Source organism: Helicoverpa zea, chromosome 12 (assembly GCF_022581195.2).
Source record: "Helicoverpa zea isolate HzStark_Cry1AcR chromosome 12, ilHelZeax1.1, whole genome shotgun sequence".
Classification (NCBI taxonomy): Eukaryota; Metazoa; Arthropoda; class Insecta; order Lepidoptera; family Noctuidae; genus Helicoverpa; species Helicoverpa zea.
This window is the reverse complement of record NC_061463.1, coordinates 6690489-6718047: the sequence shown is the minus strand read 5'-3', so window position 1 is coordinate 6718047 and position 27559 is coordinate 6690489. Positions and strand designations below refer to the sequence as shown.

The 27559-nt window shown below is 36.7% G+C and overlaps 3 protein-coding genes across 3 annotated transcripts; 2 read left to right on the top strand and 1 right to left on the bottom strand.

Annotated features, from left to right (window-relative positions):
• The first annotated feature begins 10690 nt into the window (after positions 1 to 10690).
• On the top strand, positions 10691 to 17600 carry LOC124635346 (calphotin-like). Its single transcript, XM_047171225.1, has 4 exons — positions 10691 to 11015; positions 11243 to 11646; positions 13138 to 13153; positions 16860 to 17600. The coding sequence occupies exons 1-4, from the start codon at positions 10947 to 10949 to the stop codon at positions 17541 to 17543; spliced, it is 1173 nt and encodes a 390-aa protein (XP_047027181.1). The 5' UTR covers positions 10691 to 10946; the 3' UTR covers positions 17544 to 17600.
• Positions 17601 to 18584: 984 nt separating this feature from the next.
• LOC124635442 (translation initiation factor IF-2-like) lies at positions 18585 to 19280 on the bottom strand. Its single transcript, XM_047171323.1, has 2 exons — positions 19214 to 19280; positions 18585 to 19124 (listed from the first exon to the last, which is right to left on the bottom strand). Exons 1-2 carry the CDS (start codon positions 19229 to 19231, stop codon positions 18693 to 18695), a joined length of 450 nt encoding a protein of 149 aa, XP_047027279.1. The 5' UTR covers positions 19232 to 19280; the 3' UTR covers positions 18585 to 18692.
• An 852-nt stretch (positions 19281 to 20132) lies between these two features.
• Positions 20133 to 21042, top strand: LOC124635443 (cuticle protein 63-like). The gene is made up of 2 exons (XM_047171324.1): positions 20133 to 20282; positions 20679 to 21042. Exons 1-2 carry the CDS (start codon positions 20133 to 20135, stop codon positions 20943 to 20945), a joined length of 417 nt encoding a protein of 138 aa, XP_047027280.1. The 3' UTR covers positions 20946 to 21042.
• Positions 21043 to 27559: the final 6517 nt, after the last annotated feature.

The following is a 27559-nucleotide window of genomic DNA, read 5'->3' as shown; positions in this document are numbered from 1 at the left end:
GCATGTAAACGTATATTTATAACTTGTCAAATCTCATGAGTCATATTATGTGTTACTCATCTAACAGCACAGCTGACTATTGTGACTGTGTCGCGGTCAGTAAGTTAGTTAAACCCCATCGTTTTAACTTTAACTACTAATCAATACGTAAAATTTCACCAGAATTTAAACAAGGGGCAACTATTACCTACAACAACTTTGTTTATTAAGCAAGAAGAATGACTACATGTATAAAAAAGTGAAGGTGAGTTTGAGACTGCTTATTGATTCTAAAGGCGTATAAAAATCGCTCATTATAAACAACAGCCAGAAAACACAGTGAGTTAAGTATGTATGTACAAATACAATATTTCTGTACATTTAGTGCTACAAGTTGAATTTATATGAACGAAACTCGGTTAAGACTCTCGGTTTAATGTAATTTTCTATTAAAAAAATATAATTACGTTTTTAAACTTTCACGACTTGTCCTAATAATTTATAAATATTGTCAGTTTATCAGTTTTTCATAATACAAAGTTGAGGGAATACGTCGTGGTAATATGGAATATGATCCCACCAAAAACTCTGTCGCGCCACTTCTGGGCCTACTCCCACTTTCCTGTCATTAGTCAAACAAGGCTACTGTGATTTATTTATGCCTATTTCTTTAGTAAACAAGCTATACTAGAATTTCACATTTTACACAACTTTATTTAGCTATAATCATAGGTAAACCAAATATTTTTGACAACAATAGTACACACTACACTCATTATAATTGGCACATTTCTTCGCCCGCGTGTACGACAAAAATAGATACGAAGAAAGAACCTCTTCCAGGAAATATTAATGGAATATGAATTTCTTGCGAAACTATCTCTACATGCAAGAGATCTGAAGACCTTTTTAAATAAAAGGCGTGACATTTATACTCGTGCCTATCAAACTTTCGTTATAACTTTTGATCATGTCTTAGTTTGAAATAACTCAATCTAGCGATTAAAAGGAACCTAACTAATATCACAAATGCAAAAATAGCTCTGTAGCACTGTTTACTTAGTACTGGGAAAGTGATTTTCTCTTAAAACTAACTTAGGAAGAACATAATGGAAAGATTATTTGGATTTTTTAATAATACTTTGAATAAAGGAAATTGACAAAAACCCTTAATTTCTTTATCGATGAAAATGTTTTAGGTATACATACATATATCGGGTGTGTCGTTCACAATCACATTAAATGAAATGCGTTAATATACTGGTTAATATATGTCGATTAACACAAAGAAAAAAGAAAAATACGTAAAAATAAAAAAATGCATTTTTCAAACAAAGTAAATAGAATAAAAATGTGCAAAAATTAGAACACCATATAAAAGTCAGTCATTACAAACAACTGATATTCTCCCTTCAAAACCGACAGCTGTCAACTGATCAAAACATTCGATACTCCTAACTTTATCTCTGCTTTACACATGATGTTGTAAATTATAAAAACGAAATATGACTCCTGTGGTTAAACCACTGAATGGATTAGGTTATTTTTTTACAATTCGCCATAGAATATTATAAAGTATATGCGATAGGATTTAATGTGATTGTGAACGTCACATCCTGTATACTGCAAGGAAAATATGAAATGCTATAAACAATTTATAATTATTTAGGCCTTTGTAGAGTATTATGAAAAATTAAAATAGTAGCATATTTGCAAGAAATACATAGATCTGCAGAAAATGACTGACGCACTACGCAGTTACAGGATTTTTATCTCTTATTGAAGTTAACTCTTATGTTACCATAAGATTTGATGACGTGAATAAATACAAACAAGAGCAAAACTAAATTATTTGAATTGTAGTAACAGCACATGTCGCATATCACATAAATGTTGATAATAATATTATGTACGTCATGAAGATAACAGAGTCTACGACGTAGCAAAGTTCGTAGCACAGATGAAATCATATTAGATCGGCGTAGCATCTTTGCAGATGAGTCATTCAAGTGTGAGCGTGATGATCAATTGTTGCGCACTCATTCGGAACTTCTTTTCGAAATTCTTAAAAAAGCTGTATTGATTTCTTGTGTGCTCTCAGAATATCAATTAGGTTATGGGAATGTTGTATAGAACGTAGCTATATAAATATTTAATTATGACATTTGTGCAAGCCATTATTTAAAATACATAATTTAGCATTAAGTATTCTTTGTTCATTGTCGGGTCGAATTACGAAACCGACCTAATTCCTATATGTATTAGTTATGTTATGACAGTGCATTAAAGGCATTTAGCTCGTACTGACGTATATTATTGACAAACACACTTCCCGTAGCTATTCTCCCTGACATTCTGACATCTTCTTGTGTGGGTTACGTGAGGCTCGCACAGTTTGGTCCTTCGCGCGGTCCTGGACCTTCCGTCGCGTAGTTCGATTGGTTTAGGGTCAGGTTACCAGTGACAGTGAACTATAGTACATTGCTCATTTTTGCATAGCGGAACGCCACGCGGCAAATGAGTGTATACTTGACATTCTAATAAAGTGACATTAGTGCAATAATTTAATACAAGAAAAGTGACATTTTCTGGACATTTTGGCAGAACAGCTAGTTACAGTGACAAACATTTGACAAATTCGTGACATACATATATATACGGTACAACGAGCATCTCTCCACGTGACTAGTACGTGATACCTGACAGGGAGAAAAGTTTCCACTAGTTTCTACAGTTTTTGACATTGCACCGTGACAGAGCAGAGCCTGGCGTGTTCGTCCGAGACCAGAGGTGACGACAGCTGCACTCAAGTAAGACTGTTTCATTATTTTTCCTCATAGGCAACATGGAAGCCATTTTCAACAACCAACAGTCGATCATCAAGAGCCTTGAACGTGAGAATACAAATTTTAAGAAAGATCCGTCTGGCAGGAAGACTTCAGAGTACATTGTCAAGAAGTTAGAGAGATTGGATAAACTCTGGGAAGATTTCCAGTTCAACCATAACCAACTGCTGACATTTAAAGACGAATCACATGAATATTTTGTGAGAGATATATATGATGAAACATTAAAATATTATGAAGCCACTAGACGCATGATTGCGTCATTCAAGATGCCTAGACCGTATGAAGCCAAGGAAATTGGAGAAGAAGCAGCAGAAGGTAAATTGAATACTTTAATAAGCCAACAGAGGACGAATTTTAAAGCATTTAGTAGGCAGCTTCAATATTGTAATGTAGATGGAATAGAGGAAAAATGGGAGTTAGAAGACGAACTTCGTAGCATACAAACACGTTGGGAATGTATTGACAAACTGCACTGGCAAATAGATAACTTGTTGGACGAGCCAGACTTGGCATATGAAGATGAGTACAATGAGCATGAAATTAAATACAGAGAGATCAAGAGGATATTGAATCGAAAATTGGCATCTACAGCGCACCTTAAGGACTCGACACCAAAAATGCAAATTCCGATATTTTCCGGGAATTACACTGATTGGCCGACATTCATAGACCTTTATAAGGAAACAATTCATCAAAACCCTACATTGTCTAAGTCCCAAAAGATGCAGCATTTGAAGAGTAAGCTGAAAGGTGAAGCAGAGAGGCTCATTCAACATCTCCATATCTCAGCGGATAACTACGATACCGCATGGGATATTCTATGCCAACGATACAACAATAAACAACTGTTGTTCACCAAACAAATAGAAGTTTTCCTCAATCAGCCAAATGTCCAGAAACAAACAGCCTACGAAATAAAGAAATTGCATGACGTAAGTAAGGAATGTTTACATGCCATACAAAATTTAGGAGTGGAAACGTCGACATGGGGTCCACTTTTAGTGCATTTACTGTCCAAGAAGCTTGATACCGACACCTATCAAGACTACCAAGAGCAGAGGAAAAGCCCGCGTGAGTTGGCAAAAATAGAAGATTTCCTCTCATTTTTAGAAGTTAAATTCACAGCGTTAGAACCAATTCGCAAGAGAGAAGACTTGACATTACAAAAATTTCGAAAACCATTGACACAATATGACAAAACGGACAGAAAAGATCGAAATGCATCTCAAAAGCTTGGTTTTTCCAGGGCATATTACACCAATTTCAAACGTGACAAGTGTCCAGTGTGCAATTTTGATCACGCGCTACATCAGTGCAGACAATTTGCAAGTATGTCGCCGGAAATGAAATTAAAATCGATTGCAAAACATGACATTTGCCAGAATTGTTTGTATCGACATGAAAAAGGTATTTGCAATTCGACCAAACGCTGCAAAATGTGCAATAAAGCACATAATTCTTTATTACATGACGCACTTAGTGACCATGAGTTGATGCCATCGACCTCCAGTTCATTTTTGCGCAACGTAAACAAAAATGCAAACCATGTTGACAGCGATAGTGATGAAATATTATTGACAACCGTTAAAATTCAGGTAAAAGCAGCAGATGGCACCTACATGACATTCCGTGCTCTTCTGGATCAGGGGTCACAGATAACCCTTATTACAGAAAATGCCGCACAATTACTAGGTCTTCGTCGCCAACACATTAATGCAGCAGTGTGTGGTGTAGGCGTCGCCCCTACGAAGGGAAAGGGCAAAATGACACTTTGTTGCAAGTCTATTTACGAGGACTTTGAGTTTGTAACTGAAGCAATTATCATGACAAAAGTTATTAATAACTTACCAAATGCATCATTTGCAAAGAAAACTTATCCTCATTTACAAAATATAAAATTAGCTGATCCCGACTATCATATTTCGAGTCCCATTGACATTTTACTTGACGTGAAAGTTTACTCCGAGATAATTATGAATGGACTATTGCGAGGGTCAGCACAACAGCCGATCGCTCAGCAAACCAGAATTGGTTGGATTTTGTCGGGAAACATTAATTGTTCAAGTTTTAACTGTCATGTAGTGTTAAATAAAGAAGACGACATATCGAGGTTCTGGGAAATGGAAGAGGTCGTTGAAAAAAATGCATTGACAGAAAGAGAGCAGTGGTGTGAAGACTTTTATTCATCGACTACCCAGAGATTGCCCAACGGGAAATATGTCGTGCGCTACCCGATGAGAGAGAACTTTGAAACGCATTTAGGTCCATCGAAACCAAAAGCCATTGCACAGCTGAAGCACTTGGAAACTAGATTAGCCAAGAATGACAAATTGCATGAAGACTATCGCAAATTCATTGACGAGTATATAGCACTCGGGCACATGAAGAAATGCTTGGAGGAAAAGAACCCGCAATGTTTCTTGCCCCACCATGACATTCATAAAGAAGATTCCACTACAACAAAATTACGTGTAGTATTCAATGCGTCAGCCAAAACGAAGTCAGGTTATAGCCTCAATGACTTGATGGAGTGTGGCCCAAAGTTGCATAATGACATCCAAGGACTAATGATCAATTGGCGAACATTTAGATATGTCTATGTAGCAGATTGCGAGAAGATGTATAGAATGATATTGGTCCATGACGCTGACCAGCATCTGCAGAAAATCGTATGGAGGAATAAGAAGAGTATAGAGGAATATCAGTTATGCACGTTAACATATGGCACAAAAGCAGCACCTTTTTTAGCCTTAAGAACCTTAAAACAAATTGCGGAAGACGAGAAAAATAGGTATCCGTTAGCAGCGAACATCGTATTAAAAAATGCATACGTCGACGATTTGCTGGCAGGAAATAATAATGCTGACATTGCAAAACGAACGCAAACTGAACTAATTGACATGTTAAAAGGTGCAGGCATCAATTTGCGTAAATGGTCCAGCAACACACCTGAACTTCTAAATCACTTAAATCCAGATCAACTAGGCCTGACAAGCCTCGATTTTAAATGTGCACAATCGACAAAAACTCTTGGACTTAAGTGGGAACCAACGTCGGACTCCTTTACATTTGAGAATAAAATAAATTATAAGACAGCTGACAAATACACAAAACGCATGATGCTATCGGATATGTCTAAGTTATTTGATCCATTAGGTTGGTTAGCACCTATTACAATAAAAACAAAAATCTTATTTCAAAAGCTGTGGTATACAGGGACTACATGGGATGATCCAATTCCTGAGGACATCAAACAAGAATGGATCAAGATCCGGGACGATTTAAGGAATATAGAGCAATTTGACATACCTAGATGGATAGGAAATACTGAAAAACCTATTCAGTTGCACGGATTCTCTGACGCTTCGGAGAAGGCAATGGCATGTGCGGTTTACACTAAAACAAACGATGAGAATGGTCAAATTTTAATGACATTATTGGCTGCAAAAACAAAACTCGCGCCCGCCAAAAAGCCTGCTACTCTACCGCGTTTAGAACTTTGCGCTGCCGTTCTACTGACAAAACTAATAAATAAGATAAAAACATCATTGCCAGAAAACGTGATAGCAGAGACTTTCGGATGGACAGATTCCATGGTGGTACTGGGGTGGCTTCAAGGCGACCAGTCAAGGTGGAAAACTTTTGTTGCGAATCGGGTACGTGAAATTGTTGACATAATACCTGCGTCACGATGGAGGCACGTGAAGTCGGAGGAAAATGCAGCAGATTGCGCTACCAGGGGCTTAAATCCCTCGCAACTATTGGACAACAAGTTGTGGTGGAATGGACCTTCGTGGCTCAAGAATGATATCAATGCAGAACTACCAATAATTGAACCTCCCAATTTAGAGATCAAAAACGCCAGATCATCATGTGTAACACAAATAATTACACCGTCTATTATAATTGAAATATTAAATAAACACAGTAACGTGACACGAGTCGTGAGGATTATTTGTTGGATATCACGTTTCATACAGCGCGCGCGACGAAATAACTTTGCATTAAATAATTACTTAACTGCAAATGAAATGAAATCAGCTTTACAAAGAATAATTAAAGCAGTCCAAGCACAACACTTTAGCGAGACTATAAATAATATTATGAAGAATAAACCTGTTTCATCCAAAAGTTCGCTGTTGACATTAAATCCGTTTTTAGATAAAGATGGGATTTTGAGAGTCGGCGGGAGATTGAAACATTCTAACTTGACATATGACGGAAAACATCCCATTCTTTTGCCAAAAGACTCTCATTTGACACGCCTCATCATTGACGAGGCTCACAAAGGAACTCTTCATGGGGGTGCCACTCTTACGCTAGCGTATACACGCTACCATTATTGGATTATATCTGGAAACAGAACTGTCAAGAAAAGAATTCGTCAATGTGTCCAATGCATGCGACATAATCCGCGAAGTCCACAGCAAATCATGGGTAACCTTCCAGAGCCCAGAGTGACACCATCACGTCCATTTACACACACCGGCGTGGATTTCACGGGATTTGTGGATATAAAAGCAAGTAAAGGCAGGGGCATAAAAACCTTAAAAGGCTACATAGCCGTATTTGTCTGCTTCTCTACAAAAGCTATGCATTTAGAGTTAGTGACTGATTTGAGCAGTGCATCATTTTTAGCTGCTTTTAAACGAATGTGTGGACGCCGTGGAGTACCTAAACATGTTTATTCTGACAATGGTACCAATTTTGTTGGTGCAGCAAAAATTCTAAGCAAACAGTATAAGGAGGCTTTGGACAGCATTAACACCGATTTCTTAGATGACATTAGCAGTATGGGTGTCACTTGGCATTTCAATGCGCCGGCATGGCCAAGTGCCGGGGGTCTTTGGGAGGCCGCGGTAAAAAGTGTCAAACACCATCTTAAACGCGTTATCGGAGAACAAAAATTGACATTTGATGAGTTTTACACGTTGTTAACACAAATAGAAGCTTGCGTCAATTCAAGACCACTGTATGCTTTGACAGAGAATATGGAAGAAGAGGTTTTGACACCTGGTCATTTTCTGGTAGGGGGTCCATTGCTATCAACGCCTCTAGAAGATCCGGAAGAACCTCATCACCCACATACTCGTTGGCAGTTAGTGCAAAAAATGCATATATCATTTTGGAACAAATGGTCTAAAGAATACCTACACCGTTTGCAAACTCGCAGTAAATGGCATCACGGTAAACCAAACGTACAAGTGAATGACATTGTCTTGGTTAACGAAGAGAATATGCCACCGTCGAAATGGGCAATGGGGAAGATAACGGAAGTACATCCAGGAAAAGATGGATGTGTTCGTGTAGTGACATTAAAAACCAAGAACGGATACTTAAAACGACCTATTATAAAACTAACACCCTTACCCGTGTGCCCAGAAGATAGCGACGTCAGTCGGAAACATGAAGAAGAGAAAAATGACAACACGCCTACTGAAAGATCCCATCGTAGCAATAGGAATAGAAAACAAACAAGTCGCTCGTATTTCGTAGCTATGTTAACCTTGCTCCTGACGCTGATAGTTCCTTCTATGCAACAAAGCTTTAATATCACTATGTTTACCAATACAAACACGCTTTATTTTGACAAAATCGCTGACATGAGAATCGTCCAAGATCAATGGAAGATGGTCGTTTACTACAATATGACAAAATATTGGCAGAACATGGCTGACATTCAAAATTATGTTAATCATTTTAAAGATTTAAGTAAGGACGAAGTGATATTTAAACCAATAATTTCACAGTTTGAACACGAATTAAATGAAATTAACTATTACAATGAATTATTGCAAGCTAAGAGTCCGCCACGGGTGAAAAGAGGACTAATAAATGGCATAGGAAATATCGCTAACTCTTTATTCGGTGTTCTAGATGACAAGTTTGCAGAAAAATACGAAAGCGATATAACTTCAATTAAAAATAATGAAGGGCATTTATTGAATATGATACGAAATCAAACATCGATTTTGGAGGCCGAAAATAACATCCTGAAACGCAATGAAGATATAATGAACAGTCACTTCCAGTACATTAACAAACACCTAAAGAACATGACAGCGGCTCTTAACGAAGTGCGTCAGGTAACAAATCACCAAATGCAAGCTTTTTCTACCTTAACAACGGCGGTGTCTGTCGATGTTATACTGTCTAACTTAAGAAGAGTTCAGGAAACGTTAGTTGACACTATTACAAACATCCACCAAGGGCGAATTGACATACACCTAATATCGCCGAATGAATTACAAAATCAGCTCAATCTCATCTCGGGACGACTACAGGGTGAACTGATAGTACCCACTACTATTGGAAGAGAATTATATCAATTGATACAAATGCGTGCCAAAGTAACAAAAGCTTTTCTAATTACAGAAATTAGAATTCCACTACTTAGTCCGAATCAATTCGAACTTAGTAAAATTATATCTTTGCCAGTAATAATTAGTGACAAAACCATTTACAACATTCCCATAACTCCCTACATTGCAGTGAACATGAAAAAAGATGTGATTATACCAATGACGGAAAACGACATAAAAACATGTCAGAGATATCAGAATGAGAAGTTGATATGCTACGAAAGTATTCCCATGATTAATGTCCACTTTGACAAGTCAATATGTACAATGAGTTTATACAACAATAATAATGACACCTTTTGTCGGACGAAGCTCAGACAATGTACCGATAACTGGATTAAATTACAATCGCCCGGCGCGTGGCTATACTCATGTTGCCGGGAATGCAAAGTTCGCATTTTGTGTCCAGCTGGTCTTAATACAAAACAATTGCAGGGCAGTGGCTTGATGGATATAGGTCAAGGTTGCATGGTTAAAGGAGACACATTTACCATACAAGCGGAGCATGATTATAGCAATAGACTATTTCTGCAACCACATATTGAGATTCCTAAAGCACGATCCATGTCTCCGATGAATGATATCATCAATTCTTCTTTTGTACAGATTCCTCTAGAGTATCAGACGGAAAATCATAATGACATGTATAAATCTATAAAACAGCAACTAGAAGACTTGAAAAATCAAAACTTGCAACAAATTGATGCGATGAGTGATACTACGCATTACACAATTATCTATTCAACGTTGATCCTGGTGGTACTGGTTCTTATGGCTTATACCATATTCCGACTCGGGAAAAAATGGCTGACAAGACGGCATGTCAACAGGGCGCAGCAGCAGCAACAACAGCGAGCCCAAGGTTCCGACTTGAAACGCAGTCGGAGTCGTGATAGTGTTGTGAGTGATGCAGTGAGTGAAAGTGGTGTGAGTGCGCGACACACTACTATGTCAACATTTCGCGAAATCAGTGATTCAAGATTCAGCGTGGACAGGGCCACGTCCCCTGCATTAAACAGGACAATTAAGTTTGATGCCTTACCAAAACCGTAGTGGACTATTTACAATTTCATACAACTGTCTATTTAGAAACGTTATGATTTACTTATATAATCTCTTTTTACATGTTTTATTTTTATTGTATTTTTTCATATGCATAAGTAGTCTTTTGTTGTTGTTGGCAATATGTGCAAGCCATTATTTAAAATACATAATTTAGCATTAAGTATTCTTTGTTCATTGTCGGGTCGAATTACGAAACCGACCTAATTCCTATATGTATTAGTTATGTTATGACAGTGCATTAAAGGCATTTAGCTCGTACTGACGTATATTATTGACAAACACACTTCCCGTAGCTATTCTCCCTGACATTCTGACATCTTCTTGTGTGGGTTACGTGAGGCTCGCACAACATTAATACTACTTCAAACAAAACTTAGTGAGAATTAAATGAAATTAACGATTTAATTTACCCAATTGCATCCGAAAGAAAAAAGTTTTTTTTGAATGTATCATTTTATATTACTATGTACTTACACTTTAATACTATTATTTTAAATCTGAAAACAAACCATTGTTTGGTAAAAAAACTAGTGAAGTAGTCCAATAATGTAAATCTGACCAGCTTTACTGTCGTAATGATACGCGTCCCCGTTGCGTGCCCAGCGTCTAACGAGCCATTGCAATCGGTGACGAAACGGAACACAAGGTGAATCTTACTTGCTTACAGTATAAAAGGTATTGTCACCAAACTATGGACATCACACTCACATCTTCTGTTCAACAGACAGACATCACCAAACCTATCAACATGTACAAGATTGTGAGTATTCTAAATATTGAAAAATAGTGTTTTTAAAAGTACTGAATTTGGGAAGATAGATACATCATACAGTGAAATAAGGGCTTGCTATGTGAATCCCTTACTTATCCTTAGGATGGCCCTTCGGATTAATTACGACCACTCTTAAATATGCAACTTGTGCAATACTCGATGCATTCTAATGACCACTACTTGTAATTATAATTAATTATTTTTGTAACTTCCAGGTATTCTTCCTCGCCACCCTGGCCTTCGCCGCTGCCAAGCCCAGTGCAGTAGCAGCTCCCTTAGTGGCGGCAGCACCCGTGGTTGCAGCGCCTGCACCCTTCGTCACTGCTACTAGCTCGCAATATGTAGCCAGGAACCACAATGGACTGTACGCTGCCGCTGCTCCTTTAGTCGCTGCTCCTGCTCCTTTAGTCGCCGCCCCTGCTCCTCTAGTCGCCGCCCCTGCTCCTTACGCCGTCGCATCCCCTTACGCCGTAGCCCCTGCGGCCAGGATCGTGGCCCCAGCAGCTGCCCCATACGTAGCCGCCCCAGCCCCAGTGGTCCCAGCTCTCGCCCGGTATGCGGCTCCCTACTACGCGGCATCTCCATACTTCGCCCCTTCTGCTCCTCTTATCGCCCTCAAGTAAATAATGACTGATTCTTAGCCCATTTTTATACTGACTAATATACCTATTATTATCTAGAACTACTTGTTTTTTTTTACACACTTACTTTAACTAAGCTGGAAATATTTATATTAGTCTTGTCACCATAAATCCATATAAGAAGCAAGATTCGCATGTTATTTTGCGTGATCGAATTTCTGGGTTTAGTTTCAAGGAAGTTTGGCCACAGTCCTTGGCAAAAGTAAGTAATTTGGCTTCAAACAATACGTGGTACTTGTTACATAAAGAAGCCCCTCAACAAAACGAGAAACTATACTGGCCTATTTCTGTACAAAACGATTTGATATGAACAGAACATATCTAAGTGCGTAATCATTAGGAAAAATGTTTGTGGTATTCTTAGAAATCCACTTAAACTTTCCGCAAACACGTACATGAATGGAATCTAGACTGAAATTATCATAATTTTAGGCAGTTGATACAATGGTTACCTTAGCGACCAATGAGGCGATACTTGTAAGATCTCCTTTGATCGAGTGTTGACGAGGAAGCTAACTACGCAGTAGACTGGTTATTTTAGGCACTGAATTGGTACTCAATATTTCTTTCTACTTAGCCGCTTGGTCTAATGTAGTTTCAATACGTCTTATTTCAACAAATATAATGCGCAATGTATTTGTGTACTCTTGCAAAATATTAATTTTGTTTACATAAACATACATGCGTATGCCTACTTTCTTTTTAATTTTGTAGAACTTAGTGGAAAACTTACTTTTTTTTTAAATGTGGAAAATCGAATACTATTATAAATGCAATACCTATTTGAACTTGAAAACTTCGAGCTCTCCGACCAAAGGAAAAGGGATTAGGACCAACTGCAATAAGGAAATAACCATAAGCACACACGCAACATACAAGCTTTTTAATAATATAATACTTTAGTTTTCAAATATCGTAAGGTACATCAAAAGTTTTAGATACCGATAATATAACTCAGTTCAGTCATATTTTACCTGTTGCTTAGTACGTAGAAGTATAAGCATGGGTTGCTTTTAAAGCATGATAAATATGTGATCCAACTGCTCTTTTATGGTGTTTTCAAGAGTTATATCCAAGATTTGCTCAATGTGGTTCTAAATGTTACATAAATCTTAGCCGCATGCAGGAATCACGCTACTTCGACTGGTCTGCCATTTCCTCGCAGTCACATGTTTGCTCGTGCACTCTGCCACGTCGCACGTCACCGGGCACGCAGAACATCCGTGGGCGGCATTTCGTCAAACTCAAGATTCTATAAAACATTTAACAAAAAACGCTGAAAACCTGTACACGATCGTAACGAGAGTCACGTGGGACTAAATGTGTTTTGTAAACTTTTCTTTCACTCTTTGCCATCTGCGAAACACGTGCCGCCTTAGAAATGCGACCTTCTTAGTTTTCCTTTGTACAAACTACCAAGTTTGTACCTGTGTATACTGGCTTCTAGATTTTGCAATTTCGTATTTCAGCCTGTGCCCACTAATCGTAGTTTTAAGAACTTTTTAAGGTCAATTAAGGAGCACAAGTTTTGGCAGTTGTTTTTGCACTTTTTATTTCAGCGACAGATTACATTTGGTTTCAAAATATTTCGGTGTTAGATAGCCCACTTGAAAAGCTATAGGTACACTACTATTTATCTGGATACGTGAATTAGTTCCATACCTATATACATTATCACATTACACATTACATTACATTATCTATATACCTAGTTATCATCTACATTATTTTGCAATATCAAATCTGTATTGTTATCCTACTCATTAAGATAACAAATCGAAGGAAGTTAGACCTTTTAAAACGACATTGTAATGAAACCGATTGCTTACAAAAATATCGCACAAAATTGTATACAATATACGTCACGATTGACATTAAAATGTACAGTTTGACGCGGACTCTATATAAAGTCAGTATTTAGCTTAATTGAAATCAATATAACTACGCTTATGTAGATTTAGCTAGAACTTACCTTGAATACATTATGAATAAAGTCGATATTACAGTAAGCAATTTGGCTGTATCCTACCGCAGGATCGTTTCTCCGTATTGTCGGCGGTCGCTTGAATATAAATCAGTAGAAGTAGTGACGCGCGAAGTAATTACAATTCGATTCATACATGGTGATTCTGTTCACTTCGCATAATATTGAGGGCGCCCTTCATTCGTGAACTAATTCAGTGATTGCTATTTACATAATTGATGTTTCTTTTGTTTTTGGCTAGACGAAAAAGAAGAAATACTTGTGGTGTGTTGCATCATGTAATTATAATGATACCCGAACTATTTGACCAATGGGCAGGCAGCTAGTCCTGGTTAAATGGTGCAACTGGGTCTTACTGTTTTACGCTTAGTTACCTGAATTACTAAGTAAAAGCAAACAATGTCATCAAGTACCTAAAATATAGTTTTATTTTTATTCTAAAATACCTACTGTTCTTTTATTCTACTTTTGACTACACAATTTTTCAAAATTCCAATTAAGTAGATACATATTTGACCCCACAAAGTTCAGCCACTTCTTTTTACTTAGCTTTATAATATTAAGGCACTTTTTATTTTATCCAAATAATGTAAGTCTGTCACATAATTAAGATGGATCGTTTGTTTCTTTACGACTTTCTTTTCAGCGAATACAAAATACCAGGTAACACAAAATTAATTTACACAAAAGAGGCCATTTTCTCAGGAAATTTTATCCTTGACACTGGTTTTATTGTTTACACATTTTCTCAGATTAAACGCACTGCAATAATGAAGAATAATAAACACCAATATTACAACACAAACAAAATATTTAGCCTTATTGACCGCCAATAAGGAAAAAAATATGTAATTTATTAAAATAAATTACATATTTTTTACTAGCCGTTTTCCCGTGGTTTCACCCGCATCTCGTCGGAACTACTACCCGTACCAGGATAAAATATAGCCTATGTTAATTGCTAAGAGTGTAGGTTTCCACTACTGAAAGAATTTTTCAAATCGTTTCAGTACTTTCGAAGCATTTACTAAATAAAATGAAATGTTTCCTCTTTATTTTTTTAGCCTAGACAAAGATATTTTTTAATAGAGTTCAAATGGAAATTGATTGAAATACACTTTACGTCCTACAGATGAGAAACTCTACACTACAAAGATGGTGCATTATGACACCAGAAACTTGGTTCGCAACATAATGATACAACATAATACTTGGAAGTCCCTGCTAAGTTTAGCCTTTATGAAAGTCTTACCGCTTTGTAATATCCTTCAAACTTACAACCCTTTTACGAGGCAAAGCGCCAGAGTTTAAAAGGACATTGAATAATATTATCGGATAGAACGTATATTAGTTAGAATATGACTATTTCCACATTTTTCTTTGATATCTTCAACTAATAATATAAATCTGAAGGGTATGTTATTAGTGAAGGCGACTATCTCAGGAACCATGAGACCGTTTTGAAAAAATCTTCCTGTACCTCTTAATAGCTCTTTCATCGAGGATAGGCTACTCCTTATGCGGTTGCGCGGAGTAGTTCCTACGAGACGGTAAAACCGCAGTTGAAAGCTACTAATACTTACACACGAGTTTGTGTTTTGTCTATATAAAAGTCGTAGTATCGTTTAGTCGAGTTTACCGGTAACTGAGCTCATATATTATGTGAACTGTCGAACTAAAGCGAATTGTTGGTCCGACAGTGATATATCGAGTGGCGAGCGTTTACCAAAATGATTGACACTCATTTACTTCATGCACATTTATCAGGAAATCATTTACAATGTATCAGTTACATGCATTTATTACTAAGTACATAACTGTTAAACATAACTACTATCGAAAACATTTTATTATTTTTCAGCATTGTACCTGTTTCGAATGTAATTAGATAAATTAGGAACTCCCATTGTTACTTTTTTGACAGACAACTTTTATGGTTGTGACTACATTCTTAAATTATAAACAGGTTGATGTGTTTCGTAACTTTGCGAACATGTTAATAAACAATAATTAATTACAGGCAAACTAATGTATGGGTAGTGCAGAATTTCTGCTCCATTTATCATAATTACATCACTAAGATATTAGGTTATCAAGGTTAACAATTTAATTATTGGAACTACAATTTTACTTAGGTATAAAACCACATAATCAATACCTATTGATTGAAAGCAAGTAAACCTTACTGATTTCTGTTATTATTGTTTGTAACTTTATAAACCAGATGGTATGAATGGACAACCTTTAACTTTATCTACAATTGTTTATCTTGTAAGATAAAGTTTTAACATCGCCTCGGGTAACTTCAAAAAGTTTCAATTTTGTGAATGAATTTACCTTTACAAAGATTCCTAGTTATTTGTTCAGTTATTAGTTCTACAAAGGGGGAACTTAATCCATTCTATGCATTGGGTAATGGGTATGCATAGAAATAGGATAGGCTCATTGATCTTGCTTTGGTGAGGTCACAAGTATGACTATTCATAGTAAATTGTGGAGATTATTGAAGGAAAACATTACAGTCATTTCTTTGTGCAGTTTCTCAGTAACAGGCCAGAGTCAATACGCTCAGTGAAGGACAAAAGATTTCTCCATATAACACATGTGATATTGCCTTACCATAGACTTGGATTTTTGATGACAAAACATACAAACATCCAAATTGAGAATCTCCTCCTTTTTGGGAAGTCGGTTAAAAAGTATGATGACTTTTGATAAAAAACAATAGAAAAATGTAAAAGAGAAGACAACAAAATTGATTAGAAATAATATAATAATCACTACTTTAATTACTTTGTTGCACCACATTATCATAAAACAAACTGCAACATTTGACCTAAAAGGGCACTTAATGGTATACCGAATATTTATAGTTATATAATATTCCTATGAATGGTCAACAGTTCGACGTATTCGGCAATCAATGGTGCCCATACGCCACCTAATTGAGCATGCGCGAGTCCTGCCTAAGGAAAGTGAAACCGTCGACTACCAACATAGACGTAATACTTGCAACAGTATGAACTATATAACGACATGTAATACATTCATCGATACATTTCATCGTTGACACTCGAGTGACCGAGTTGTATTATCAAATCAAAATGTCCTGCATAAGATTAGTAAGTACCTACTTGGATCATTGGAGCTGAACAATAAATTAAAATTATAAAACAAATATTAATAATTCTTTACTTTCTTTCTCAGGTCATTTCTACCATCGCCATCATAGCTAGCTGCAGTGCTAGTGGCATCGGTCACATCGCTCCTGCCTTCAAGTCCTTGTCAGTGGTGCGGTATGCACCCTTCTACAACTTCCCCAATGGAGTGAGGTCTATACACGCTGTGGCTGCACCAGTAGCGTTACCTGCTCCGGTTGCACGAGCTCCAGTGTTCGCAGCCCCTGCGCCGGTGTTCCCAGCTCCGGCTCCAGTGTTCCCAGCTCCGGCCCCAGTGTTCCCAGCCCCAGCCCCAGTATTCGCAGCACCAGCGCCCGCGCCTGTCTTCCCCGCACCAGCCCCTGTTTTCCCACCACCAGCACCTGTGTTCCCCGCTCCAGCCCCAGTCTTTGCTGCCCCTCCTCCTGTTTTCCCCGCCCCTGCGCCAGTCTTTCCTGCCCCTGCACCCGTGTTCCCTGCAGCGCCAGTATATCCTAGGATAGCCCCTGCTTTCGCTCCAACACCCGTATTTGCTCGTGCTGTACCTGCATTGCCTGCAGCACCATTCTCTCCTATTGTGAGGCCTGTGGGAGTGCCCCAGCCAGCTCCGCTGTTCACTCCTGCTTTCGGCCCCGCGCCCGTGGCTGTAGCCAGGGCTCCCATCAGTGTATCCCCCTTCGCTCCCGTACCGTATGGCCCAGCGCCCGCCTTTAAACAGTTTGCGTGGAAATGAATCTAGTCTTGTTTAGGTGTTATATAGTGTAATGATTGTTTTCTAGTTAATGTAGTCATTTTTATACCAAATTTTGTAAATAAATTATGAAAATATACATTGTGCTTTAATTTTATTTCCATTTGACCGATTTGTTTTTAAAAATTATGATACTAAATTAATACGAATAATTAGGTTCACTTTTTAACTTACTATAGATGAAAAAAATCTCTAAGAGACATTCTAATTTAATAAAAAAATAAGTATGTAGGTTGTGAACGCTATGGAAAATGTTTTAATATCCTCTGCAAATAAACGTGCAGTTTGTTTAATTAATAGATCTTGATGCAGATTGCAAACAACAGAAACACTCAAAGGGAAAATGCAATTAATTCCGCGCCCTCATTTCGAAGTGTGTTGAATACATTTTTATATTTATTGCAATGAGAAACACGAGGCATTTGGCACACCTTTGGTTATTCTGATAGCACTAGGCAAGGCAGGGTGTAAAACTATAACTTAACCCCTACAAGTTCAATATCCGACTAATCGAAGGGTCAATTGGACGCTGCCTGCGAAGATTATTTTGTCAGGATCCGATGACAGGAGCTTTCCACGACAACTGAAGAGGGTATCTAGGTCGCAATTCAATTAGATAATAGATCTATCTCAAACGTTGAACTATTTCAATTATATTGATTGAAAATTATGTTGAATATCTAGATTTTCAGAAATTAAGCGCCTCTTCAAACTAATTATTTTACTTACTTAATTGAATTTTGGTGCAGTTCCACTGCACCAAAATTTTGGTGCAGTTCCATTGCACCAAAATTTAAGAGCGAGGTAAATTATTATTTTGTTATTAAATATGTTGTGTTTATTATAAGTACGACTTAGATCGTAGTTATTTTACTTGAATTCTTCGACAAAGTAATCAAAACATTCTGATATTTTTAAGTAATACGACTACGTTCTACGAAAAGTAAAAATGTTGTTATTAGGCAGCGGATTATAATAATTCATGTTAATTGGTACTTTGGTGTAACAATGCAAAGACACACATAATTTTATAACAACATATATTTCATATAAAAAGTATAAAAAACATTAAATCTAATCTTTGATTCACGTCTTTTCTATAGGAAGGTCAGTCGAGTGTTCTCTTCTATTCTATCGTACGTATGCTGGGGCATAACCGAAGGGAGCGGCGCGCACTAGCGGAGATGCGGCGTAAGGGTAGGGAGCGGCGGCGTAGGGCGCCGGCAACCCAGCGGCGTAGGCAGCAGGGGCCGCCAACCCAGCGGCGTAGGGGCCAGGCAAGACAGGTGCAGGGCCTGCGAGGTAAGGTCCAGCTGCGTAAGGCCCAGCGGCGTACGCAGCATAAGGAGCAGCGGCGTAAGGTGCAGCGAAAGGCGCAGCAAGCACTGGGTTGAGTGCCTTACTGACTACGCTGACTTGCGCTGCGTAAGGTGGGATGTTTTGGGGCACAGCATGAGCATATCCTACGGCTGCCGGGGCTACTAATGGTGCGGCCGCCACCGCTGGTACCGCAACTCCACTGCATTCCGCTCCGATGGTGAAAGCCGCAGCGATCAGCACGATCTATAAAGTAGAAAATATATTAATATGTGAAACACATTCTATAGAAAACCCATTCAATGTTTATTTTAAATATTTTTTTATATACTCACAGATTTGAAAGAGAACATCTTGCGTGTTTTGGTAGTAGACCTTCCTTAACGAAAAGAGGATGTGTAGTGTGCCTATCGAGAAAAAGTATTGGCTTTTTATACCTTGTTTATTGTGATTCAGATACCGTTTGACCAAATAAACATTTGACGTATTGCGGCCGGTCAATTGGGATTCGCGGAGGCGTGCGGGGAGAAATGGAGCACATTGGGAAACTTTTAGTTGTGAAACTTTTTTCTTTGCCAATGTGCAATTTCTGCTGCAAGATATGTGAATACGAACAAGCCAGATAGTATGTCGAAAAAGACTTTAACCTACGTTAGAAAATTAAATATACTATTATGAAGATAACTGTGTTGTAGTGATGGTGAAAACATATGTTTTATTTTGATAAATAATTGATCACAAAAGTATTACACGTATTTGTTGCAGTTAAGGATGTTACGTACTTTCTGCGATACAATTAGAAGCTGTGATTGTAATTTAAGCAAACTATTATGTCGTTGATGACAGAAGTCTTTTCTTGAGCATTATATGGAACATCATCAATTACCCACAGGAAAACATTATTCCTTTATGCAGGACTACAATTGTGCATATGCTACACAGGTATATACATGGTACAGGTATATTGCCTTGAAAAATAACTCCTGAAAGTCCTTTAGCAAAGATTTTCCGCAATTTCATTTCTTCTGGCCTACTTCCAATCATAGACATATAACACAGTTAGATTTCGCCTTACATGCAATTATGAGTATGACAATGTATGTAACGTTCAAGTGAATTTCCCTTTTGACAGTTACATAACGTACAGTGAAATTGGTATGCACAGAGTTCAAATTAGAATGCTCGGTCCGTCAACCAAGTCTGGGTCAAAAATCAACCGCGAGCCAGTGGCGATGTCCTGCGCATTACTAAGCCATGCGTGGTTCGTCCATTGTATTGCTCAACGAAATCAACAGTAGTATAAAACGTGACGATGCCCAGGAGACGGCACAGTCCATTGGATTTTTCAGTATAATCACTAGTGAGCAGTCACACAACCCAAGCAAAATGATCGCCAAATTCATTGTGAGTGTTTTGTTTCAAACTTACCTAATCGTGAATTTAGTGCATTTTGTTTTCTATTCTTGAAATTCCGATAACTCTTAAGTAACTTTGTGCAAAACAAGTGCCTATACCATTGTTAAGGTGGTCACATTATCCGCCATGTTGCTTTAATGCGTTCGAAAGTCACATGAGTTATCATGCTGTTGCTCCGAGGCATCCAAAGAAATCTTCGAATGTTTCACCCCATTTGTCTATTGGAAATACTAGTAATGCGAAATGAATATTGTTGCTTAGGATACGCACTATAGTTGACTTTCACGCCTACTTAAGTTGTAAAGGCAATCAACAATTTAGGCAGTCTGATACAATTTACTATATTAGATTTGGTTTACAATAGCTAATTGATGTTTTGTACAGGTTGTTTTTGCCCTCGCCATCGCCACCGCCAACGCAGGCGTGGTTGCTCCCGCCGCTCTGGTAGCCCCAGCTGTCGCTCCCGCGGCGTACGTGGCTCCCTACGCCAGCTCATACTCAGCACACGCCGTGAATCACGCCGTGGCTGCCCCCGTAGTAACAGCTCCCTACGTAGCAGCTGCACCATACGTCGCCGCCCCTGCCGCTCCCCTCGTCGCCCCCTCAGCACCCTACTTCGCCAGATACTTATCCGCCCCATACATCCTATAAACGAATTTGGTGATATCATTGCCTAGTGACTTGCTCAGATTATATGCTTCCTAGTTAATTGTATTATGTATTTTTTTGATATATGAATTTATACATAGCTTGTGTTTGATTTTTAAACTCCTTGCCACACGTGTGTTTGCAATACGCCTTGCGTTGATTAATGATTAGACACTGACCAGCAACTGTGAGGTAGGTGCATGGAAAAAGCAAAATAAAGACATATTTTTGCACTTACGCGAGTTAGTTAACGTGCACAAGTTTTGCTTCCCCAGGGGTTTCTTTTTATTGTTTATCTACTTGGTTTAATTTCTTTCACAATAGTTACTATGATACCTCTAAAATGTCTTTATAAGTGTGTAACGTTTGCGTATGTTAAACTCGTTGGATTTTGTTTCTAGTTTAGTACTTCACTGAATATTAGAAAAAAAAAACACATTTTACTAGGTAATAATGCCATTTCATAACATATATACTTAGTTACTCATAGTAGCATAGGATGAATTTAATAACTAGTTTCGTTATAAGAGTCCAAAAAGGAACTACAAATTATTATGGTTTCTTTTGAAACGAAAATACTCACGCCTACATAACAACCGACATTATATGGAAACAGAATCCGTCTAAAATTCCTGAACGAGTTAAAAACATACTTACCTGTATATAATTTCAATGTCAAGGGTATAAATTGAAGGACGTTTATACTTATGGAGAATTATCCCGATCGACATGTATACATTTCTATATTCTTATAGAAAGTTAGGTACATATGTTATCAGTCAAAAGAAAATTACAGGTATTGTCAATAAGAATCCCGACCTTCCAAGATGTCTTCAAGGTTTACAAGTACTTATGTCTATGTCTATTAGCCCTTAGCAGATTAGTCGTGCAATCAAATAACAACGGGGCAGACTCCGGGAGAAAACAAATTCAAAAGAGCTTTTTACACATCAATTCTACAGGGGACCAAAGTATCTATATAAAATTACAGTTAGTAAGATTTAAGGGATATATCTATGTTTTTTTTTTAAGTCATTGAAAATGAATTTCTTGATTTTTGTCTGAAAAATGCACCGGACTCGTGTTAATCAAATAGCGATAAAAATTACTTATGAACTGTCAGAACTTCATTGACACATTCTTTCGCACTTCCAATGCACATATGCTAAGCAGAAATTGGCGCACTATCTGACTGAACCCATATCTGTCTGTTTTTGGACATGACTTTAGACATACAATAATCTGTTACATGTAACCAGATCCATATCATAAATAGTTCAAATCTTACACTTATATCGCTGTACCGGTAATTCAGTAGGCGCTTTGCAATTTAAACTGAATCATATTAACATAAACAGATTAAACTTGCATGGGTATTACACTACGGACCGAGTTTACCGACAACATATACATATGCCAGTTTTCTGAAAACAATTGCTTACTTTGAAAGTTGAATGTGAAAAATAGTTAGGAGTTGTTTTAAGAAAACTGACGTTTATGTGGTCAGTAAACTTGGGCTTAAGGGTGCATCTACACGGTGCAAGTAGCTTGCGCATATACATGCATTTCAAATACGTGCGACTCGAGCATGTACCAAAGCAAAATACCCACTCGCTACTCTTGTCGCTTGTCATTTGTCTCTTGCGCATGTTAACTTGCTCCAGCAACATGCCTCGTGTAGACGCAGCCTAAGGTACAGATGTCAGGTGGCTGGTATCAACAACTAATATTACGATAAAGATTTAATTATTTCGCTGCATTCACACCTGTTTGCACGAGATACTTGTCCGACATATCAACACAGATTATCGTTATCAGCAGCTTGGGACCCAGTTACTATGGTAATAAATGGTCTCAATATTTTACGCGAAGTATGGTATATAGCCTGTGGGCTCAAATTAATAATTTTAATTTAATATGCTCGTATGAAGTTAAATGCAGATAATTCGAGATATGGGTCAGTGATTTTTAGTTTACTAGAAAACAGTTTTAATCAGTTAAGTATGAACTAAGTCACAGCTGTACAAGTTGAATGTTCACAAAGTTAAGCAACCCTTGGCGCAGTCGATCCATGGATGGGTGGTCTTAATATGACGAGTTCCTTGCTTATTTACAGATCACTGTGGACACTTATAGAATACTAAAATAAACAATATTTATCTCGCAAACCCCTACTTTAAAATAGCAGACCGCAATAATAATCACGGGTACTAATTATAAAATGCGAGTATTTTTGTACGAATAAAAGAATTCTATTTCTGTTGTTACAAGTTTAGCTGACTTCAGTTTTGCGTTAACTTGGTAACAAAGAGAGAGCTGGTTCGCCAATCCATTGTATTTGATAATAATTAAACTTTTTATATAAGTTGAAGGTCGGCTAATTCTAAGTTTAAGTTAGTCTTTATTTTGGTCGGATAATCAGAAGTTAAACAAAAAGTTTGAAGAAGATCGTATTTTGAACATCAGATATAAAATATAAAAACTATTGTAATATGTGACGTATGTTAAGCCATTAATTTTAATTAAAAACAATAATGTGACGTAGGTTTGTCTTTTTATATGTTAAATGTTGGTATTATTTACGAGTGTGTACCTAATTATGTTAAGAACATGTTAGCTATATGGCGGTCAGAATCTGAACACTAAATGATCATAAGTACATAGAACTAAAAAGATATACTTACCTACTCTTCACACATAATAATGGAATATTTGGGGACCTCCTAAAATATGGTAGGTACTTACTCGTAAATAACCTACCATGATCTAAACAGTTTGTTTAATACAAAAGTTATGATTTACGCAAAAAATAATAAATAATTATAAATTCTATGTAAAGGTGAGCGCACATTTATGCGAGCTGAAAGCGCCTCGAATGCGCCGAAGAAATTGCGTATATATCCTTTACATCTGTCATCGTATTTGTAAGCTTTGCCGCTGCCGAAGTAGACCATTACAGTACAAGTTTTCATAAGATTTAATATTACAATATTTTTTTTATTATCACCTCTTTTTGGAAAGTCGGTTATAAATTAATTTCGTTCGGTGCGTTCGGCTCGTATAATATGTGTGTCCACCCTTAACTCATATCATTCTTACTAATGGTGCAGTAGAATGTGTCATACGATTCAATTGCAACTGCACAAGGTTGAGACACCGATTGTGACACATAATTGAAGTTATTTAATACTTTATAAAAATATACGGGAATTTAAAACAGTTGTATAAGTTAAGATCTAGATTACATTCTATTATTAAGTTTACATGGTCTTTGTAAAGAAGCTAGAAATATTGATTAATAATACGAGAAGTCAAGAGACTTTTGAAAATGTGTGTGTTTTGAAAAAGATTGTTTTATTTATTTTTACCCCTAAGCCTCCAAAACTACTGAACCGATTTGAAAATTTGGCCAGGCAGCCACTAGTTTTAATACAAATATTACATTTAAGAGAACTACTGGCCGTACCCGGATAAAATATGTTAATCGGGGACAATGTTACAAAGCTTCCATTGAAAAACAATTTCAATAAATACTAGGATAAAAAATATAGGACAGCACAAATATTTATTTTAAATGTTTTGTTTCGAATTAGATATCAGACTGCAATCAATAAAGCGGATACCCAACTAAAATGCAGTTTTACCTTTCATAGTACCTACTCGAGTACCGCGGTACAACTCGTTATTCCTGTTAATAAAGGTTAACATACCGACGAACATAATATTCATGTATACTCTAAATTATATTAAAATCAAAATAGACCTAAATGCGTCATGAAATCATGAGCGATACATTAGTTGTAACTGAATTTACTTACGCATGTTACTATAATTCAATTACACTACACACTATGTTACTAAGTAGGGACTGTTATGGATGTATGAATATTACACTTTACATTACAAATTAAAAAAATAAACTTGAATCAATGGTATTCTTTAATACATGTAAGTACCATATGCTAGAAACAGATTTATATAACAAACAGAAGCGCAGCGCTAGTGTCTATGGCGTAGCTCAGTATATACGTTCAAAAATATATAGTTCCACAGTTTTCCGCGGGACTTCTTTCGTAAAATAGACGTATAGCTGATAAAGTGGTAGATCGACGACCTAACAATGCGTCGCTTGGCACCTCGCATATTGTTGGCGCTTTTCAACATATAAAAAACAAATGAAAGTAAAGCGTAAATATTTTTTGTCTCCATGCGTAAATTTAACAAATCAAGGGAATATTTACAACCATCATTAAAGAACCTTAGACACTAGATATCGTTTAATAATGCAAATGTCTAAACATAAACTTATTGATATTCGCCAGCACTTAGACAAGATGTCGACACTTATCAATTAGTTCCCGGAAATTACCTTCCTTTCTAAACAAGGAAGGTAGTATCATACATAATATTATTTAGTTTGTGTTTTATTAATTTCTACATACATAAGTCATTAACTGCCGAACAAAAGATGATATTTTATGAATTTGAATTTATAAAGTTTTACGTTATTTCCTTATTTATTTTATTACAATAAACATTATCATAATTCATTGAAACTGTACTTAATTAGGCCTGATACAAAAACGCTTGGAGTTCCTATTACGTTTATTCTTTTTTTTACGTAAATAACTTGTTTTACGTTACAATTTAATTAAAAGAAGATTACCATTTGTTTCGGTAATTAAAACGTTCGTATGCTATTTATAAATAGGTGGTTTTACGTCAGCAATTGTTTACATTTTATCAACCAAAAAAATGATTAGACGTGGCCCCGTGGCCCTTATTGACGTTAAAAAACAGGTTCTATAACTCAATTTTGAAGTAAAGAGGTTTGAATTGAATTTTTCATTTTGATTCTATTAACGGAACGAGTTCGTATACTTATTTATTAGATCGTATTAGTTGTACAAAACCACTTGATCATACAACATTATTTGATTAAAATCTCGTTTAAAGTTAACGTATACTGCGGTAATTGACACTAGATCTAAACATGTATGGTATAATTAAGTGTTGTCATGGTGATATGAAATGATAACGAGTCAGCTGACCGTGCGGCATAGAATAGTGTCATTGAGAACGCCCTGCCCTCCTTTGCAAGCATTGAGTAGGCAATTTTCATGTATGGACAAATAAATTTTAGTCAACCTATATTAACTACGCCTGTAAGCTGCTTGCGATGTCTTGATCTTTGATCGAACATACATTAATAATAAAAAAAACTTTTCATTATTATAATTTAATGTAACAGAATAAAATTTAGAAAAAAATGTATTTTATATAAAGATTTTTAATGAAATAAACTGGTTTACTAGATGTAGACAAGAGAAGAAATGATGATTATTACATTTAAATTCTAAAAACACCACATCTTGCTGACTATTTAACTACTTAGATATTTTGAATTTTCTGAAAACAAGAAACACCTGCAAAGCTTCTGCCTTTTCAAATATACTTTATAATAATAATAATACTTTATCACTTACCATTAGCTCTCTGAACTACTGGTAAGTGATAAAGTATCAAGACCTTTCAGAAATATTACTGTTTTGAACATAACGTGTGTTTAGAATTAAAAATACATCTAACTGAGCAAGCGTTTAAAGTACCGTTAGAGTCGTAAGTTTAAATCGGAGTAGTTATTTTATAACTTTATTATCAACTTTACAGCCAAATATGTATACCTTATTATAAAACGTGGTGTTAAAAAGTGCTGGGTTTGCTACTAAGTTTAGAGCTCCAACTTTGTTCGAGACAATGGTTTGTACCTAGTACTAAAACCGGTAGTTTCTTAGGACACGATTATGATAAGGTGGTTAAGATTTTAAAAGCATAGGCAAGATCTAAAATAAAACCAAACGGGTTTTATTTTCAAAGCTTAGCTTCCCAAAACTGAAATTAATGTAGGAACATCGGCATCAACTGGACTCTCAGAACATTCGGTTGTTCTACAATATCTACATACAAATCTCTTTGACAGGACCTACATGGAGGAAACCTTACCATAGATTCTATAGGCGGGAACACAATGCTTAGTCTATGCCAGACAGCGGTACATACGCCATTGAATGATATCAGAAATCTATTCCGGAGAACCTATTGTGTAATGCAAAGCTGCCATTTCCATGAATACGGTGAGATAGATAATGTAATAACTTGTATTGTTTGTGCAAATATTAATTGATTGTACCTATTTCTAAATGCATAGTAGGATATTATCTGAATGACTAAAGCAGTTATGATAAGATTAATTCCATTCTTGGTTATTGTTCTTGGTTATAGAATTTTTGATATGAAATTTATTTGCCTGAGAAGTTAATGATTTTGAATACACATAAACTTAATTGTTTTATGACCAAAACTACGTATGAGTTGTATGTGCAACTTCATAAAATAAACCAGTGTTGCGATTCTAGACACACGGCAGTGTGTCCGCCAAGTTCGAGCAAAAAAGCGACACACCGGCCGTGGGTTATATTACACGAACCATTTCGGGCCAAATTCGACCCCCCTGTAACTCAAAATCTATTTTATTTACGCATATCAAATTTCTAGTATCTGTTGAGACCCCCTCACTTATCTAAAATACAAAATTTCATTAATATACCTATTGTAGG